At 44.8% G+C, this 19,062-nt stretch overlaps 1 protein-coding gene across 8 annotated transcripts in view; it reads right to left on the bottom strand.

Annotated features, from left to right (window-relative positions):
- Positions 1-7,591: 7,591 nt before the first annotated feature.
- ABL2 (ABL proto-oncogene 2, non-receptor tyrosine kinase) overlaps positions 7,592-19,062 on the bottom strand; it is a 108,507-nt gene continuing 97,036 nt past the window's right edge. For 4 of the 8 annotated variants that reach the window (XM_030303227.1, XM_030303225.1, XM_030303228.1 and 1 more), the window contains 6 exons: positions 18,721-18,905; positions 17,274-17,426; positions 15,467-15,556; positions 12,251-12,424; positions 11,466-11,699; positions 7,592-11,156 (listed from right to left, as the gene is read on the bottom strand). In XM_030303227.1, the coding sequence (XP_030159087.1) occupies positions 9,976-11,156; positions 11,466-11,699; positions 12,251-12,424; positions 15,467-15,556; positions 17,274-17,426; positions 18,721-18,905 (2,017 nt within the window). In that variant the 3' untranslated portion in view covers positions 7,592-9,975. Of the gene's footprint in view, positions 11,700-12,250; positions 12,425-15,466; positions 15,557-17,273; positions 17,427-18,720; positions 18,906-19,062 lie in introns of all 8 variants that reach the window. The other 4 variants (XM_030303223.1, XM_030303221.1, XM_030303224.1 and 1 more) reach the window with 1 other exon arrangement.

A 19,062-nucleotide genomic window follows, 5' to 3' on the forward strand; every position in this document is an offset into this window, starting at 1 on the left:
CCCTCAGCCTGCTTTCTTACTGAGACCTAGTAATCGTGCTCACCCAGCAACATTCCCAAAGCCGGGTCCTACTGATAGAGACGTGCTGGTGCTCACGGAGCTGACAGGGCAAGTGCCTGGTCAGCTGAACCGGGTTACTTCAGCCTCTCACTGAAGACGCTTTCACAGCGTCTTGCTCTTGTGTAGGAAAACGTCACTCCCAGGCTCCCAGCTGTAAAAAGAAAAAGTCTTTTTTTGAGGTTTGAATGGCCACGTATAAATGCATACACTGTGCTTCTAGACACCCAGGGGCTGTGAGTTATGGGTCTCTTCCCTTCTCTTGGTTCCTTTGCTTTTCTGGAATTGCACACGGGTCTTTGCTCTTACATTCGTCATCACCTCAAGTAGCCCCTCTTATTTAAAGCCCTCCGCAACCGTCTTACCTTTAGCCCTGGAAAAACAGAAGGCTTCTGTCTCTCTCCCCTTTAACACTTTACTGCACTCATTTACTCAAGGCTCGGGAGTACCCAGCCTGAGCCACATCACAATCTCAGTACTCAAATACGTGACTAAAGCCACTTTTTTTCACCACCTATGGGCCCGCAGTGATCTGGACCTCCCTGCACAATAAAATGGGGCGGCGGGGGCCGGGGGGTCAGTTTTCGCTCCTGGCTCACTGGCTCAGTCTGGAACCTCAGGAGGAAGATGCAGGCGACCTGATGACTTGGCAGCCCAGCTCTACACTTTACAAGCCATACTCTCCAGGCTCTGGAGCCACAGAACGGATCACACTAGCCACGCGTGGTGTCGTAGATACAGGCTCTGACCCTCTTCTACCTCCGCGACCACGACAGGTAGCAGAACGCGGTGGTTCTGAGCACTTCTCTGGAGCCACTGGCCGGGCCAGAGTGCGGCAGCTCAGCCACTCACCACCTTGAGACCACACAAAGCTGAGAACTGCAGTCAGACTTTGGCTTCTACTTGTGTAAAAACGAGCATAACCGGACTTACCTCACAGGGTTGCTGTCAGGATAAAACGAGTTAATCTTTATAAAGTGCTCAGGACACAGTGCTTTGCTGTTTAAGAATGATAAAGTAAAATCTAATAAACCACCATTAGCCGGCACCACACTCAAAGCCACGGCGGGGCCTTTCCCTGGTCCTAGTCCTGGTTTTAGGAAACTAACGTCTGAGAACAGCCCACGATGCCCTATGCTAAGCACTTCGGAGCCATTCCCTCTCGTAATCTTTAATACCACGACTTAAGTGACCGCTGTCCTCGTTTACTAAACGGGGACCGTGGGCCTTGAGAGGGCACAGAGGTGCGCCGGAGGGGCTCGGCCCAGGCGGTCCCGCTCCAGCTCCTATGCTTTCGTGACTCATCCCTAAAGCGGCTTTCCTCAGCCAATGCCACATCTTCGGCTGTGCAAAATGTGACAACTTCCACAAGAGGGAAGAATCCCAATGGAAGGTTCTCCTTGGGATTCTCAAACAAGATTTCCCAACTTGACCAAAAGCGGGCAGGAGAAAAGGACTGAAGACAGAGCGTGAGGGCGCGTAAGCGGAGGCTCAGCAGCCGCAGTACCCGGACCCCACACGTGCACCCCTTGAACCGAGCCTGCTCCTACCTGATCCAAACAAGGACTCGCGTTTTTAAAAACCTGAAGACCTGTGACATTCCACACGACCTGTGAAAGACGTTTTCGAATTTATTTGGAGTTGTCCTCAAAATGGACTTTGACAGAATGAAGGCTCAACTCACTTTACGGTCACCTCATGTTAGATACATGCACGCACGGACACACGTTACCCACCTTATGAACCTGCTGGGCTCCAGATGATGCCTCTGGCCATTTCCAAAGAGTGTAACCCATCAAAGAATGAATATTCACTCCCAGAGAGGACATGCTGAAGAATGTGCCAGAGGGAGGTTACTAAAATCGGCTTCTTTACCTTACAGACATCTATTTTATCGTAGAGAAGGATAAACTCTGCGCAGATCCGCTCAGGTAAAATTGTGGGAGAAACACTCCAATCACAAGCCTACTTTGCCAATAAAATATTGCAACCTTTATTTAAAATAAAACACAAGTTGGCAAGCCTTGTGAGACAACAGGCAGACAGCATTCCCCTTTCAAGGGCCTCATTTATTTACATCAAGTTTAACACTGTTAGCAGTTCACAGTCAGACAACAGGGTGAGATAATTAAATTAGAAAAACAAAACACCTGAAAATATATTACAAGAACAAATACCTGACAACACTGGTAGTGTGACCCATGATTGATGTGTTTTCAATTAAATCCCATATTGTCTCACTGTGTCCCCTCAGCAACGCACACAGCGCTAGGCCCTCCGGACCTCTCTGTGCACCCACCACACATACACCTGTAGGGCGTGACCTTTGGTATAAATGTTAAACAAGTTTTAAAGACTCTGAATCATATTTTGTAGGACAAAGTTCTGTCAACCACCGTGAAAGGTTCAAACTTATCTTTGCCAAGTGAGCACAGCACTGGGTTCCTCCAGTGATAGTCATTACAGAATCAGATTGCAAAAAGGAAGTGTGGGGTCCGCCCAGGAGACGGGGGGGTTCTGAATATGCATGAACAGCTCGGTCAGCCTGTTCATGGCAAACACACCAAACCAGGGCACTGCTTCTAGTCACCACAGGGAAAGATCTGAGTAACTCCTCTTTCACCTACTCCCCTCCTTTGTCAGCACGGCAAAGGGGTCTGTACGTAATGTGGACGTAACACATACCCTCTATATAGATCCGAGATACGAGGGTTTTCAAACATAGGCCCTAATGAACTCTGAGATGAGTACCTCATTGTCCTTTCTAGTGTCTGAATCCTAATTTCTCCAGATCTCAGAAAACTCATAACGGAATCCCAAGAACAGTGGCCACAGTGAAAAACGGCTTGTCAAAGTGGAGGAAGGCTGGCTTACCTGGCCTTCATTCAACCACCAGAAACATCTCAGTCTCTTGGCATCCTTGCCACTCTCAACGCATGGAATGGTACTTCTGAACTGTGCAGAGCAGTATCTGGGACTCACCAGGGACGGCACTAAAGCACTGCAGGATCCTACAGTATCTTCTTAATCGAGAATAAACTTATCTGGCACACCTGTGTTACTGCTGTTACAGCTGATGAAAACCATCCTTATAGGTGAAAATTTTATTAGTCAGAAGTCCCGTTCTCCAACTGAAGTTCATGGTTGAACTTAATGGCTGAATTTCACGTTTAAAACTTGTATCCGGAGGCTCAGAAACAAAGCTAATCAAGCTCCAACGACACCATCCATTTCCTTTCTTAAAACCTGCTAGCTTTGGACAGTTCACCTCCACCATGTCCTGAAGAGTTAACTGGAATGCTCCCAAGACCTCAAGGCCTGTGTGTACGGCTCAGTAGCCTGGAGTAACGTGCAGGACCCAGAAATTTGATCCTATGAGTAACATGATGAACAGAGAATTTCACAAAACAAACACAGAAGGATATATGGGGTGTGGTCTGAGGACAAAGTGGAGCCTGAACTTGTGACTTAAAGCAGACATCCTCTTTCCCTTAAATGGTCTGCAGGTTAGATCTGTTCACACGCCATCTGTGACCTTGGGCTGTTAACCAGGGCCTTGCTACTGTAGATTACTCGGCAATGGGAAAATTAAAGGATGTAATTTTTCTGAGAGAGGTAAACAATTTCAAATTTGTAATTGTACACAGGAGCAAAGAAGTGCGCTTGGGGGCAGGAAGGGTCCAGTTACAGCAACCTTCCCCCAGCTCACCAAGCGGAACAGAGAAAGTGCAGTCCGCCACATCAGCGCCCGGTACGGAGAGAACATCTCAGGCAGGGACTCTGGCTGCTGGTGGGGCTTTCAGCCACCACCACCCACCTACCAGTTCTAGCTCACTAATCGTGCAACATCAACCCAGCTTGTGAGTCTTTCCTCCGCAAAACACATAAAACCCATCTCTGAAAGCACAATCCTCAGAGTGACCTCTCCCACTCCAAGCCAGCCTAGAGTCAAGATGACCTGCCTGGGACTCCTCACCCAGGGAGGAGCATGCAACCTTCCCACCCTGGTTATCCCAGGGTGGAGCCCTCCCTAACTTCCTCTCCTTTGGATGTAGGACACGGAGTCAGAAATGAAGGCAGTATCATCTTACGCGTGTCATCTCACCATGAAACACACACCTCAGGTATGGCATGAAAAACAGCAGCCCCAGAGCAGAAACTCCTCTTTTTGTACATTGCATAAACTTCACACAAGAGAGACTGGAGCTAAGACAGTCACCTGGGCAGATGCTCTGCACAGTGGCCGGGTCCACAGCCCTGAAATCCACCCATACCTCCCGGTACTACTCAGCAGGGAATGGCAGTGACCTTCTGGCTTCAACAGAGCAGGTGTAACAATAATGGTTACTCCAGGCACTCACCAAAAGCAAGCCTTGCGTGTGTTTTTTTCAATTCTGGTAGTTGGAAAACTGGAACTCTAGCCAAGAGATTTAAATATCCTGACTGTTAAGAGCGGGACAGGTTTTAGAACCAGCCCACGGCCTCTCCCCTGTCTAGTGAGGCTATGGCAGGCAGCAATTTCCTGGGTGGTCATGCGGAAGGTACGGATGCCACCCCTGCCTGCCTTTGTCAGAAGGGTGTATCAGCTCCCTTGGAGGTGCCTTGCCCTATTTCTTTCCTGCTCCCACACATTCCAAACCGAAGCAGACATTTACAAAAGAACTGAGCTTCTGGCTTGACAGAAGCTGAGCCCGAGAAACAGACAGCTGGGGTCTATTAATTCATAAGAAATTTACATCCAGAGACTCATCTACTTAAGAAAACAAATGCTTAGGACACAGAGATGGACCCCAAATCCAGGTAGAACAAGTTAATGCCAAACAAGATGATGAAACCCCAAAATCATTATGAATAAAAATGCAGACAACCCTGTCAACCCAATGTGAACTCTCGTGGGGGCTTATCCTGATAGTAACAATGATGTCAGTAGCAAAAATTGGAAGGGAACAGGAGAGGTCAGAATGCAGTGTGCCTATAACTCAAAAGTGGCCACCAATGGAATTTCCTCTTGGGTATTTCATGATTTAACAGGAGAGTAGTGTTTACTCATTTTAGACAAAAAAAAAAAAAGAAAAAAAGAAAAAGAAAAACCACACACAGATGAATATCAAGCTCATTTCTAACTGGCAGGAAATCCTAGAAAACTAATTCCCAAAGTGCACTGGTTCTACGGCCATCTGATCCCCACCCTTCCCCCACCCACCCGACCCCCACCCAGCCCCCAAAAACAACAAAACCACACTGGACGTGGGTTAAAAAAGACACTGTCAACATCAACAGGTAACGAGTCTGCTCCCACCACACTTAGGACGCTAAATGGCTGAACATGTAGTGGAGAAATGTTCAAAGATAAGAGGGCCTCAATTCTTCCTGAGTCAAGGTCCCCGGAAGAGCTCCTTTGTTCTGGAGTATACATTACTACTTTTTAATGAGTATAATTAAACCAGAAAGTTGGTCCGTAGTTTTCTGAAATTATTCGGCACTGAGCTACAATTTTAGCAAAACACTCACTATACCTGCACATAATTCATTTAGCAGTTTCATATTTACAAATGCGATAAGTTATAGGGGTGATTATTTATATATTTGCATTTTCAGGTCCCCCACAGGTAAAAGCCTATTAAGTCAATCAGCATCTAACCGACTGTTTGATCTTCTAAACAGACAATACAACCTTACAGTTAAATTACATTTGATACTTTTCTCAAAGTGCTTTCATATACATTATCTCATAGTCATTAAAATGATATGGAATAAAGTTGTTTTGTTTTGAAGAAAAAGGAATGTAGGACTAGGTTTTTTGAAACTTAAGTTGGTATTTATTACAAAGTGCAGACTACTGCTGTGTTGCTGAGGTCTGTCCAAAAGAACGACCCCATATAATTTTTTAAATTACTGAGCTCTACTGAATGCCTGCTTTGCTAGTGTTGCCATTACTAAACATTCAAGCCCCTTAAGGTCAGAGAGTGCCAGGAGCGTGTGCTTTAGAACGTGTGCAGCACTGTGCAAGCTGATTGTCTATCTGAGCCACTTTTTCTGCAGTGTCTCACAAGGCAGCAGGAATGGTGGAAAGACCCCACAACCAGAAAGTCAAGAGACCTGAACCCTAGCCTAGGCTCTGTCACTAATTAATTGAGAAAATGGGCAAAGAACTTAACCATCCTCTCTTCCAATTTCTTAAGCTATGAAGAAAAGGGTTGGGGTACTGATCGTGTTCAGGCAATGCTGAGACACACGGAGGGATTCTTGGAAAGCACATTTGCTGAGACCTCGCCCCACTGGGAATTCTGATCTGGGGTGAGCCAATGCATCTTTTTTAAATCCCAGGGATTTTGCCACACATCCCTGGCTAAGACTCGACTGGACTAAATGTTTGTTAATAGTAGTAGCAGTTAGCATTTATGGAGTGCTCATTATGTGCCAGGCACTCAAGCTAAGTATCTTACACACATTATCTCATTTAATCCTTACAAACAACCCTGAGGTAGTTACTATTATTATCCCTGTTTTCCAATGTGGAAACTAAGGCTCAGGAAGGTTAAATGACTTGCCTTCTAGACTGGCTTAGAGTCTCAACTCTTAATCACTATCTATACTGTATCCTTTAAAACTCAAAAGCTCCATGACTTTAGTTAAATAAACACAGACTGTGCCTTAGCAGTCAGCATGTTTTATTAACTGGGCACTATTTACTAGCCAATTTTCAATTGAATTGTAAGAAAAAATCTAATTTAACCCCCATAATTAGAGCTGGGAAAGGGTCTTACTATAATGACGTCAATGTATAGCGGTCATCTGGAGAAACACTGGATGAATTTCGTAGGGCCAATCTTTTTTAAGGCTAGATCTCTGAAATTCACAATGCAAGTCTGTAGGAAAATATACACACTTTAATATTACACAAAGCCTTTTAAGAAAATACTTCATGTAAAGCACAATCAAGATGTATTCTACACAAAACACTGCATTTTAATGTAAGAAATCTAAGCTGAAATCATATTATCTGTACATGAAAGGATCCAAGCTGTGACAGCCCAAAAGTATGCATATATATAACCACTTTAGAAAGTTTTCAACACCTTGAAGAAGGGCTCTCGCTCCCCTGCTTTGCTTTTAAACTTGATAATGTTTTTTAGTTTCTAGAAGCAGTTTTCTCTGCTGTGAACTGAAACTTTTAAATTTATGTAAGGTTATTTTTAAAACCTGGTCCTTTTCAATTAGAAAGAGGAACAAAATCTAAATTATACTTTCATAGTAAGTTGACAGTGCCTCTTTAACCGGAGCCCTGAGCCCACAACTCCTGAAGTCACACAGTTCAAGCACCGTGTGGATGGGGTGTGCTACAATAGTTAATGCTACTCCTGACAGTGTTGGGAAAAAGCAATCCATTTCATGAACTTGTCGAGCACCGACCGTAGGCAAGACAGAGCCAGGTGCTGCCCCTGAGTAAGACACAGTCCCCACCCTCAAGACTGTTCTGCGGTGAGGAAACCGGGGAGCTTACATACACTCAGTAGTGTTCCTCCAAGGCTTATTTTCAGAGCTCTCAAGGAAAGACCCCCTGCTTTAAAAAATAAAATAAAATAAAAATCCCCTGAAAAAACAACTACATAATTAATCCCTCAACTCGCATCCCACAATGACGGATAAACTTAAAAAGCAGCATAATGTTCTAAAGTTTTAGCTTTCCCTGCCCCACCCTTAAAAGGCTAATTGCTAAAACAATTTCAAGTTTGTGGAAATGACCGATGAAGGGGAGTGGCGACGAAAAAGGTGGGGGGACCGTGGGCCTCCATCCAGGCCACAGGGAACCCTGTCTTCACATCCAGCCACTACAAGAAGATGAGCCAGATCACCAGTTGCCTGCGCTGCACCTGCAGGTAACACACAGAAGGGGCTCACGCAAGCCAGCCAGGGAGGCCCAGGACTGTCTCCTCCCTCCTTACCCTTCTCGTGGCCTGGGCCTCCTTTGGAGCAGCCATAGTAAAAAACAAAGTTTTCTTTCTTTCTAATGAAAACTAAACTTCCTCCTCGGTCAAAGATGACAAACTCTGTCCAAAACATAGTTTTTCCTCCTTAGTATTCTAGCCCAGTTAGCATACTCTCAGCAGTTCTAAATTTCCATTATCTGCCACTGAGCAAAGAGAATCAAAGACCATTCACCATTAACAACACTGCACTGAAGCGGCTCTCAGGGGATAGCTATATACTTATTTGCAAAACACCCTTGAGAAGATGTATCATTACCTTCACTTAACAGATTAAGAGATGGGGCTGTGGCCTGACAGTGGACAGATCGCATAGCTAGGAAGAGAACTCACAGTTCATCAGTGTTCAATTCCTATCTTCCTAGGTTAATACTCCTTTAGGAGGAAAAAAATTTATTCTCCGTGGGCGGGTGGGTGGGGGGGTGGTCATAAAGCTCTAAAACAAGAATGAAATGTTAATTAAAATTAGACCTGATATCAAGAATATTAACCTCTAATCAATTAGGTTCGGTACCATATGATCCTATTAGCTTCCATGATTATAACTGAATAGGGAAGGAACAGGCCTATTTTTCAAGGGCAAAACATATTGGAGGGTTAAGTCACTAGATTTTTAGGATTTAATCAGTGTTTCCTGGGAATGACCTGCCCCTTCAATTATGCATTCTTCAAATAGAGGTGAAATGACAAAATAAATATCAAAGAATAGTCCCAATATGATATTTATAAACAAGCACAACAATGAGGGGGAGGGGGCATGTGAAAGGAGAAAAGCACATGAGAGCGATCTGGGGTAATTCACCAGAAATCCACAGAGAGTGAGAGACTGTTTCTTCCTGCTCTCTACCTAGCCTGGCTCTAAGGTGATAAGGAAGGAGAAAGGTACAGAGAAACGGCCACTGGGACCAAGCCAACCTCTCCGTTCAGTCACAGACCTCTGGCCCTGGCGGTTGAATTCCAAGAAGAGACCTCTCTCCTGGCATTTTAGCCAGAGAAGGAATACACAGCTGCTCAATCCCGTGGCGGGGGTGTCGGTGTGCAGGGACACTGTATCAGAAAAGGGTTCCCAAGAGAACCTGGTGACCGCTGTTTTCAAAACCAACTCTGGTTACTGCCCTGAATGCTGCCAGAGATGAAGGAAGACGGCCCGCCCAGCAGAGAGCAGAGAAGAACCACTGAGGAGCCCCCTATGCCTGCTGCTGATAGACGCCAACAAGCAGAAAGCCACTCGTGGTCCATGAGGAAGTGACATACTGGACTGGGAGAAGTGACTTCTCATTGGTGTGAAGCCACGAGGAGGAGGTCTCACTCTGACCACTTCCTAGCATCTGTTACTTCCTGCCCCGACTAACGCACCAATGGAAAACGGGACCGGAGCAGGCTCCAGCACCCGGGTCTGCAGCTCTTACTCCAGCAGTGACCTTGTGGCAAGAGCGGCTTCCAACAGCCTCGGCGAAACTTCTCTTGGTACATTCCCAACTTTCTCTTCTGTCCCACCCGATTCATTAGGTGAGCTGGAGCAGAATCGCCATTAGTACCTCCAGGGGCCCCAAGTCCATTCCCCTCTGTGTGGTGCAGAGCGAGAGCCAGAGCCAATCCACCGTGTTGGCGCCGTCCCGCGGCCTTGCCGGGAACAGCCCGTCACTCGCTTCTTCGTGGTGGGACCCGCACGCGTCCCCTGACGCGCCAGCGCAGCTTCCACTCCCGTCTGCCGCTGCTCCGCCCCCGCCCGACTTCCCTGTCCTATGTGTCTGCTTTTTGTTATTTTTGAGATGAACCTGTAAACGTGAGAACTCAGAGATCTGAGGTACTTCACATAAACACACTCAAGTATCAGTCTTTCATTCTCTGAAAACAAGAACACAGGAAAACAAGCCCCTCTCCCTCTCCCCTCAGAAATGTGAGCACCTTCCCACTAGGCTAACAGTGGCTACCTCTGCACCACATCACTGATCTCCTGTACACATGACAATAAGTTATTAAGGACAGGGTTTGCCCCGGGCACGCCAGCAGCTGCTGAAGACACCTGCAGCTCCTGCAGGCTGAGTTCCAGTTTGCTCACAGCCTCTCGGAAGGCGAATTTGTTGCGAGTCTGGGGGATGCAGTCCACATAGCCTGAGCAGTAGTCGAGCAGCTGGTGTCCGGTGTCCACCAGCTGGCTGTTGGGCACGGGTTCCGTGATTGCACTGGACAGTAGGTCGGCACATTCCAGCAGGGCCTCCTTGCTGATTTTGTCTGCTGAGATTTTCTCAGCCGCCTGTTTGGTTTTTCTCAGAGCCACTTTAGTACCTGCTGTGCCATTAGCCATTTTGGCCGGCGAGATGGAAGAGGCGGGCAGAGGCACTTGAGGCGGAGGCATCGCTGGCCTCCCAGCTTTCCCACTGACGGGCACTGCCCCTGGAGCTGCCTTCTTCCCTCCTTCCGGTGTCTCTGACGTGGGCTGTCCTGCAGCGGGGGCGGTCGGCTCTTCCGTGGGGTCTGAGCACACGGACGGATGCTGCAGTAGTCTCATCACGGGTGGTGGGGGTGGGGCACACTTTGGTTTTACCCGTCGGGGTCGGTCCTTGTCTCCAGAGGATGTGACCTGATGCTCAGATAAGAGTTTGAATTTATTGCCCTGAGAGTCTGTGCCAATGAGCTGCACGTCAGCTGGAGTGTGCTTCAGAGTGGGTGATATGAGGACTGGCACTTTGTGGTTGTGAGTGGTCGGGAGGGCTGCTGCAGCCTTGGCCGGGGAAGACCAGCCTGTCTGCTCGCCATCCTCTGGGACTCCAGCCATGCCAAGTCGTGCTCCGCCATTCCTCTCCTTGCTCTTTGGGGCAGCTGCCACTCCAGCCACCCCCACCCCCGGAGAGTCCTTCTCTGTAATGGCTGGATCCCCAGAGGGGGTTCTGAGAGGAAGAGCTGTGGCTCCTCTAGGCAAAAGTTTGGCTTTTGGTCTCTCCCTGCTTGGAGCAGCACCTTCCTCTGATTTTTTTGGAAGCATGTCATTGGCCCTGTCCACATTCTCTTCTGGCTGAGAAGAGGTGGACACTGTCCTTTCCAGCTGGAGTTTGGACCTCTGGCAGTTCCTGGGAAGGGTCATTGCCATCCTATCCTGCTCTGGAAGCCCTGAGGACATGGAAGATGTAGAGTTTGACCTTGGAAAAGGCTTGGAAGTGTCATCACTGGCTGTGGGTTTACCCGCTCGTAAGCCCAGTGTCTTTTTGATTAAGCGTGGTGTAAAGAAGCCTGTGATGCCAGACCACCCACCCCCAGCAGTGCCGCTGCCCCCGCCCCCACCGCCATCGTCATTACACAGGTTCCTCTGTGCAAAGCTCCCCCCATAGCACTTGGGTGGCACCAGATTCGCCTCTTGCTGGGCAGGAGTGAAAGAGAACCCATCAGCATGCTGTAGAGAAGCAACAGATGAGAAGTTACCCGTGAGTTCATATTTCTTGTGGGGTTGATTCTCCATTTCTCGGAAGGAGCTGCTGCGTTTAGGGGGTGTGGGAGCATTTCTCTTTTTCATGAAGGAGCTGAAGAAGCCTCCCTTCCTATCCCTGGTGAAGCATGTCTCTTTGGCATCTTCCAAGAGGCTGCTGGGTGACTTGTCTCTTTGTTTTCGAGGCAGTGCTGGGGACCCACTGGGGGCCTGTGCACCTCTAACGAACCCTGAAGAGAAATGGCCAATCACTAACGTGAAAGACAAAAAGTGACTCCATTACACTTGAAATACTAAGGTTTAATTTAATCGCAAGAGTTCTGTCGGCATCTATTAGAAATCAGGTATTAGCAGGACTCAGAGGAAACTAATAAATACGTTACCGTTTCACATTGCTGAGTGTTCCCAATACAACATGGGAAATAAATAGGAAGCAATAACCTACTTTCTACCTCGGCATTCGTCTTTTCTCTAAATGCTATAGCACACCCTGGCCTCAACTATCAGGCTCAGGGAAGCAGTTTTTGCCAGAACTACACAGATGGTAATGGTCCGGGATTTGAGAGCTGAGAAAACGGAGGGGGAGGCAGAGCTGTATGGCGGACGGAAAGATGAGGACTAACAACGCTGGCACTGCAGAGCCCCGGACCAGAGCAGGAGCTAAAGCAGACACCAGCCATTCTCTCCTCAGGGAACATGGACAGGAAAACGGAAATAAGGCATCATACCCCAAGGTTCTTGAAACAAGGCAGTTTAATTCTACCTGCCTAGGGATCCATACCTGGTGCTGAACTAGAGGCAGAATTTTCTGTGGCATCCTGTGTCCCTTCGATATTCTCCTTGTTCTCCACCTGTTTCTTCAGCGTTCGGGTCTTAGAAGGAAGTATAGGCAGTCGGGGCAGGTATGGAACAACAGACGAGGAGGAGGCAGCCCTCCCAAGCTCCTCAGCTACCTCTGTGAGGAAGACAAGGGGACTGATCAAAAACAATTTCATGACACAGAAAAGGAGGTTTTTGTTTCAGAAAAGGTATACAACGGAGGAAGAAGCTGGAGAAAAGAGCACTAAAATATACAAATGGAATCGCAGAGCATGTACTTTTACGTCTGCCCTCTTTTGCTCAACATTGTGATGGCCGACTCCTCCATGCTGTTGCATGTAGCAGAGGCTCCCTCTCCCAAGTGTGAGCATACCAAATTAACCCATCCTTCTTCTGGTGGATATCTAGGTTGTTTCCAGTTTGGGGCCGGAAACGAATATGCTGCTACCGACACCCTGCTACAGGTCTTTTGCTTCAGAATTGTATGTACGTCTGCTGGGTGTATACCTAGGAGCAGGACCGGTGGGTTACAGGGTGCACATCAATTCAGCTTTGCTGGGTCCTGTCAAACTCTCTCCCAAAATGGCTGTAGCAATCTATACTCCCACTAGCCTTGTATCAAAGTTCTGAGTACTCTGCATGCTTGCCAAAGTTTGATATTATCAGGCTTTTTGTTTTTGATTTTAGCCATTCTGGTGTAGGTATGTAGTGGCATCTTACTGTTCTATTCTGGACTTCCCTGATGATGAGTAATGATGGTAAGCATGGATTCATATGCTTTCATATTTTGGATATCCTTGTTTACTGAGTGCTTGTTCAGAGGCTTAATAAAGCAGATTTCTGCACTTAGTTTTTACATTGCACCTTGCACCAAGAAGGAGGGTGGACACATTTCATGTCATGCTGCATTTCATTCATAAAACAAATGAGGCTCCTGAAAAAGCATTCACTTTATCAGTAAGCCTCAGCTCATTCAACGTGGCTATGCGTTTTTGGGGCTTCTGCTGGGGCAAAGACATACTTTACTATTCACCCCTTAACAAAAATGAAGCAAGCAGGACTGATTAAACTGTGAAATATTGTGATTTTTTTTTTTTTACAACATTTTGGTGTAACTATTTAAAAAATCAACTCCCCCACAAGAAGGGGCACATGGCATATAACCCAAGTCATGCCAGCGAGACTTTTCTTACGCTGCTGCCTACAGCAGCTGGGAGACAGACGTTAGCTGTGAAGATATGACCTCGAGGAGGCTAACAACTGTGTCCCATACCTATTGGAAGATTCTGAGGATGAGATCAACCTAGAAGCAAAAGTAAAGTGATACTGGGTGGGAGAGGCTGTGAGAAGGAGGAAGTGCTGAAGCTACTTGATTCTGTGGCTTCTACTGACTCTGAGTTAGCACCATCCCTCCTTTCCCATGGTTTGAGCCAATAAATCCTCCCTTTACTGCTTAAGAAAGTTTGAGTTAGGTTTCCTCCACTCACAACTAACTAATGAATACAACTTTTTAAGGTAGGAACTGTGTCTTAGCTCTGTGTCTTCAGTATATGCTAGCCACAGATTAAATGCTATGATTAATAAAATGTGGATTAAAAGAATCTTAAATTTCTGGTTTAGCAACTCTCAACTGCAGTTAGCTTCAAAAATTGATAATGGTTGATTTTCCATAAGGATATAACATTTTCAAAGGAGACAGAACTATTTAACTAAGGATGCAACAGAAATTAGAAGGTGACACAAAAGCACCAAAGAAATGGAGCCTATGACTTCTACCACTTCAACTCCACACGAAGGAAAGCACACAGAGGAAGAAGAGAGCTGGCCAAGGAGCTGCTCAGTGTGGCCCAAAGGGCTGCCTGTATGCTCTGTGATGTATGTGCACAAGCTTCAGCTTACAAAGGAGTAGGATGAGGGGCGCCTGGGTGGCGCAGTCGGTTAAGCGTCCGACTTCAGCCAGGTCACGATCTCGCGGTCCGGGAGTTCGAGCCCCGCGTCAGGCTCTGGGCTGATGGCTCGGAGCCTGGAGCCTGTTTCCGATTCTGTGTCTCCCTCTCTCTCTGCCCCTCCCCCGTTCATGCTCTGTCTCTCTCTGTCCGAAAAATAAATAAACGTTGAAAAAAAAAAATTTAAAAAAAAAAAAAAAAAAAAAAACAAAGGAGTAGGATGAAAATACTTTGCTTTCAACCTCAGTATTTACTTTTCCCTTTGATTTTATCTGAAATGATAAGTCACTAATGGAAGAAGACAAAATTCAACTTGCCTGATTTCCTCTTCTAATATTTTGAAACCTGAACTTCAGTAGTGAGCTCTATGTTCAATTATGAAGGAAAGAAAAAATCTGAAAAACGTACGAAATTCTGGAGCTATACTGAAAAACCTAGTAAGAACACATAACTAAGAATTCTATGTTTTTAGCTCTCTAGGAATAGCTTCACCATATAACAAGTGTTTACTGTTTGACTCTTGCATGTAATTTTAGAAGCACTGTAATACCAAAGCAGGAAACTGCCTGTATATATGTATGTATGTATGTACCCATACACTTGTTTTTCAGATAAGAAAAGGGCTCTGTTCATAGCTTAACATGCTCATTTTAAAGTATTCTCCATGTCAACATATTTAAAAATGTCATTTTAAACATTCAATTATAAGCATATAGTAATTAACAGCCCACTGGATTTTTAAATTGTTCTTAATTTTTCAATATTATAAACTATACATCCTTGTAGCTAAATCTTTATTCATACTCTTATTTATTTCCTTAAGATCTACTCCCAGAAAATAACTTTCTGGATATTGGGAGGTTTTTTTGTTTGTTTATTTATTTTGAGAGAGACAGAGAGGGAGGGAGAGCACAAGCAGAGACAGAGAGAGGTAGAGAGAGAGAATGTAGGGCTTGAACTCACGAGCCACAAGACCATAACCTACCTGAGACGAAATCAAGACTCGGACACTTAACCAAGTGAGCCACCCAGATGCCCCCAAATTTCAATATTAAAAATGAGCGAGAGACATACACATTTAAAGAAAGCAAAACAAGAATAACAGAGGCCACGAATTAATTCAGTATCCTGAAATGGAGTCCCAAACTGCAGGAGTCTATAATTTTTGATGTTATTACCACCCCTACCACCACCCATGACTGGCCACCAACAGTGAATCACCAGATTCTCACCTTCAGAAATGCTGGAGTCATGGAACATGGTTTCAAAAGCCTGATGTGTTTCAGCAAAAGACGGCCTGTCGGCAGGGCTCCACTTCCAGCCTATGTAACAAAAGAAGGAACTAGTGAAAGCTCTTTATAAATTAACCATCCAGTGGCACACCTGAGAGGGAGTGCTGTGCATCATGGAAACAGCAGAGGCATAGCATGTTCACAGGTGTAGTGAGCCCACATCCTAGGGCTGGTCCTTCCATGTAGCCTTAGCTTCTGTCCTTTCTACTACAGGGATAAAGAGGGGTGGGGAGATGGTTTCTGAAATGGAAAGTTTTCTACTACTGGAAAAATGAAAAAAGTAAAACCTGTCTTCAAACTCATTCTAACCTTAAAATCAGCTATCCATATTCAGAAATATAACAGGCCATCAGAAAGGAGGAACTTAGAGTCCACTTTGACAAAAACAGGACAATAAGGAAAATAACAAGACTTATGCTTAAACACAAATGCAATTTAATTCATTACTCCCCTTCCAGCTCTCTCATCTGTAGGAAGTCAGAGGCTTCTGTTTACTCATCAGAGGTTACTTTCAGGTATTCTCCAGAGTCTTTAGGAATCGTTTTTATCTAGTTGAAAGCAGCCTTCCTCTATCTAATCTCCAAACCCAAGTGCTTATTATCCTATTAAATATGCAAGTGGGCCATGGAAAACTATTCTCAGGATTCCAATTAAGACACAATGATTGGTGGAAATGCAAACTGGTGCAGCCACTCTGGGAAAACAGTATGGAGCTCCTCAAAAAATTAAAAATAGAACTACCCTACGACTCAGCAATTACACTACTAGGTGTTTATCCAAGGGATACAGGTGTGCTGTTTTGAAGGGGCACATGCACCCCAATGTTTATAGTAGCACTATCGACAATAGTCAAAGTATGGAAAGAGCCCAAAAGTCCAATGACGGATGAATGGATGTGGTATATATATATATACACAATGGAGTATTACTCGGCAATCAAAAAGAATGGAATCTTGCCATTTGCGACTATGTGGATGGAACTGGACGGTAGTATGCTAAGTGAAATTAGTCAGAGAAAGACAAAAATCATAGGACTTCACTCATATGAGGACTTTAAGAGACAAAACAGATGAACATAAGGGAAAGGAAACAAAAATAATGTAAAAACAAGGAGGGGACAAAAACCTAAGAGACTCTCAAATAGGGAGAACAAACAGGGTTACTGGAGGGGTTGTGGGAGGGGGGATGGGCTAAATGGGGAAGGGGCATTAAGGAATCTATTCCTGAAATCATTGTTGCACTATATGCTAACTAACCTGGATGTTAATTTAAAAAATAAATTAAATAAAAATTAAAAAAAAAAAAGACACAATGGTTGGGCCTTCTGGGTGGCTGAGTTGGTTAAGCATCTGACTCTTGATTTCGGATCAGGTCACGATCTCAGGGTTGTGATATCGACCCCCACATTGATTGGGCTCTGCACTGAGCACAGAGCCTGCTTGGTATTCTATCTCTCTTCTCTGCCCCTCCTCCCACACTCCCTCCCTCCCTCCAAGATAGATAGATAGATAGATAGATAGATAGATAGATAGATACATTCTCTTAAAAAAAAAACCTCAATGGTTTGTCATATATGCCAACTAGCTGATAAATGACCAACTCTTTATATGCCATGAGGTTGGTCACTCTAACAATACTGAGAGGAAAACTATTTCTTAGTATCACTAAGAATCACTGCCTTAACCTTTAAAATCACTGCCTTAACCTTTAAAAATTAAAATTAAAAAAAAAAAAGAAAACCACTCACATGCTCTCATAAGTTCATAAACCTTAGGGGGGCATCCTTCAGGTTGTTCCATTCGATATCCTTTTTCCAGTAGATCATAGACCTGAGACAGGTCAATACCTGGATATGGTGACATTCCATATGTAGCAATTTCCCACAGCAATACCCCAAAAGCTGCATAAGGGATAAAAGAAATAAAAAGCTGAATGTTTCTTCTCTGATTTGTTATTTATTATGTACCATCAGGTAACTTCTCTTTCAAATTCTGCATGACATTCACACTGTTACATTAGTATACTCTTCTAATTCTTCTAGCATTCTGATTCTTACAGCTGAATTTGTCCTTCTAAGATATTTGCCACAAGAATGCTTCAGGTATAACCTCAAGACTTTTATTTAGATCTCCTTTACTGCAGTGAGGGAGAATAAATTATGATCATAAAAAGCCTAGGTCATAACTGAACTACTCTTAGAACAATCTATGATCTATTTAATGAGTTTCAGTTTTTAGATCAGCTAATATTAGGGGAGTAAAATAAAAATGGATTCATTTAAAATCAGAAAAAAAATTACGCTAGAAAAAAAAAAAACTGCTGGACTTGGTCACAGGTTATTTCTGAGTTTGAGATTCCTGATAAAAAGTCACTTCGTCTCGGCTGCAGATAAAAAAGTGACAACTATTTCTGCTGGCCTACAACCCAAATTTCTAGACTTGTTCAGTCCACTGAGCATCCACTAAATCAGAATTCTTTTCAGTGCAACAGAAACAAGATGAGTTACAAGAGCAAATTCTAGATGCAATTCCATCACGCTTCCTTGAAAAGAGAAGGCGACTCTGCGGCATGATACTCTGGAAATAAGCAATAAAATCTAATAAGGAAAACAGGAAACTTTACAGAGAAAGGATCAGTAAAATCCAATGCAGTCCAAGATCTAGACTATGAGCTCTTTGAAAGGACTTTTTTTTTCACTTTCTTCTTTACACTTTTTAAAAGTTTATTTAATTTAAGTAGGCTCCACACCCAATGTGGGGCTCGAACCCCTTTCTCTACACTTCTTTCTATGCTAAGTACCTAGCACAATGCCTGGCAGACAGTAGAGATTTAATAAATGCTTGCTGAATGACTGATAAAGGATGGGGGTAAGGCAGAGTTTACTGGTCACATAAAAGAGAAATTCTGAAGAATTAAAGAACATTTATAAAAAAATAAAATGACAGGGGAGCCTGGTAGGCTCAGTCGTTTAAGCTTCCGGCTCTTGATTTCGGCTGAGGTCATGCATGATCTCCCGGTTTGGGAGTTCAAGTCCTGTGTCAGCCTCTGTGCTGTCAGTGTGGAGTCTGCTTAGTATTCTGTCTCTCCCTCTCTTTCCGCCCCACACCTGCATGCAACGTCTCTCTCTCAAAATAAACCTAAAAAAAAAAAAAAAAAAAAAAAAAGACACAGAAAAAGTCCCTTCCAAACCTTACCCCAAACGTCAGATTTAATTGAGAAGGTATTGTAGGCAAGACTCTCTGGTGCCGTCCATTTAATAGGAAATTTGGCTCCCGCATGAGCAGTATAGGTGTCTCCAGTCATCAGTCTACTCAAGCCAAAGTCAGCCACTTTTACCACATGGTTTTCTCCCACTAGGCAGTTACGGGCTGCAAGATCTCTGTGGGAAAGAGAACCCTAATGTGATTCCACTCAGACAGTGAGGAAAATGGTCACGAACACATGCTCTATTCTTAGTTCTTTGTGCTACAAGCAGAGTTGATAAGTCTGTGCTGACAGATATGGTAGTATTTTATGATAGCTGCTAACATGATAGA

This window comes from Lynx canadensis, chromosome F1 (assembly GCF_007474595.2).
Source record: "Lynx canadensis isolate LIC74 chromosome F1, mLynCan4.pri.v2, whole genome shotgun sequence".
NCBI lineage: Eukaryota > Metazoa > Chordata > Mammalia > Carnivora > Felidae > Lynx > Lynx canadensis.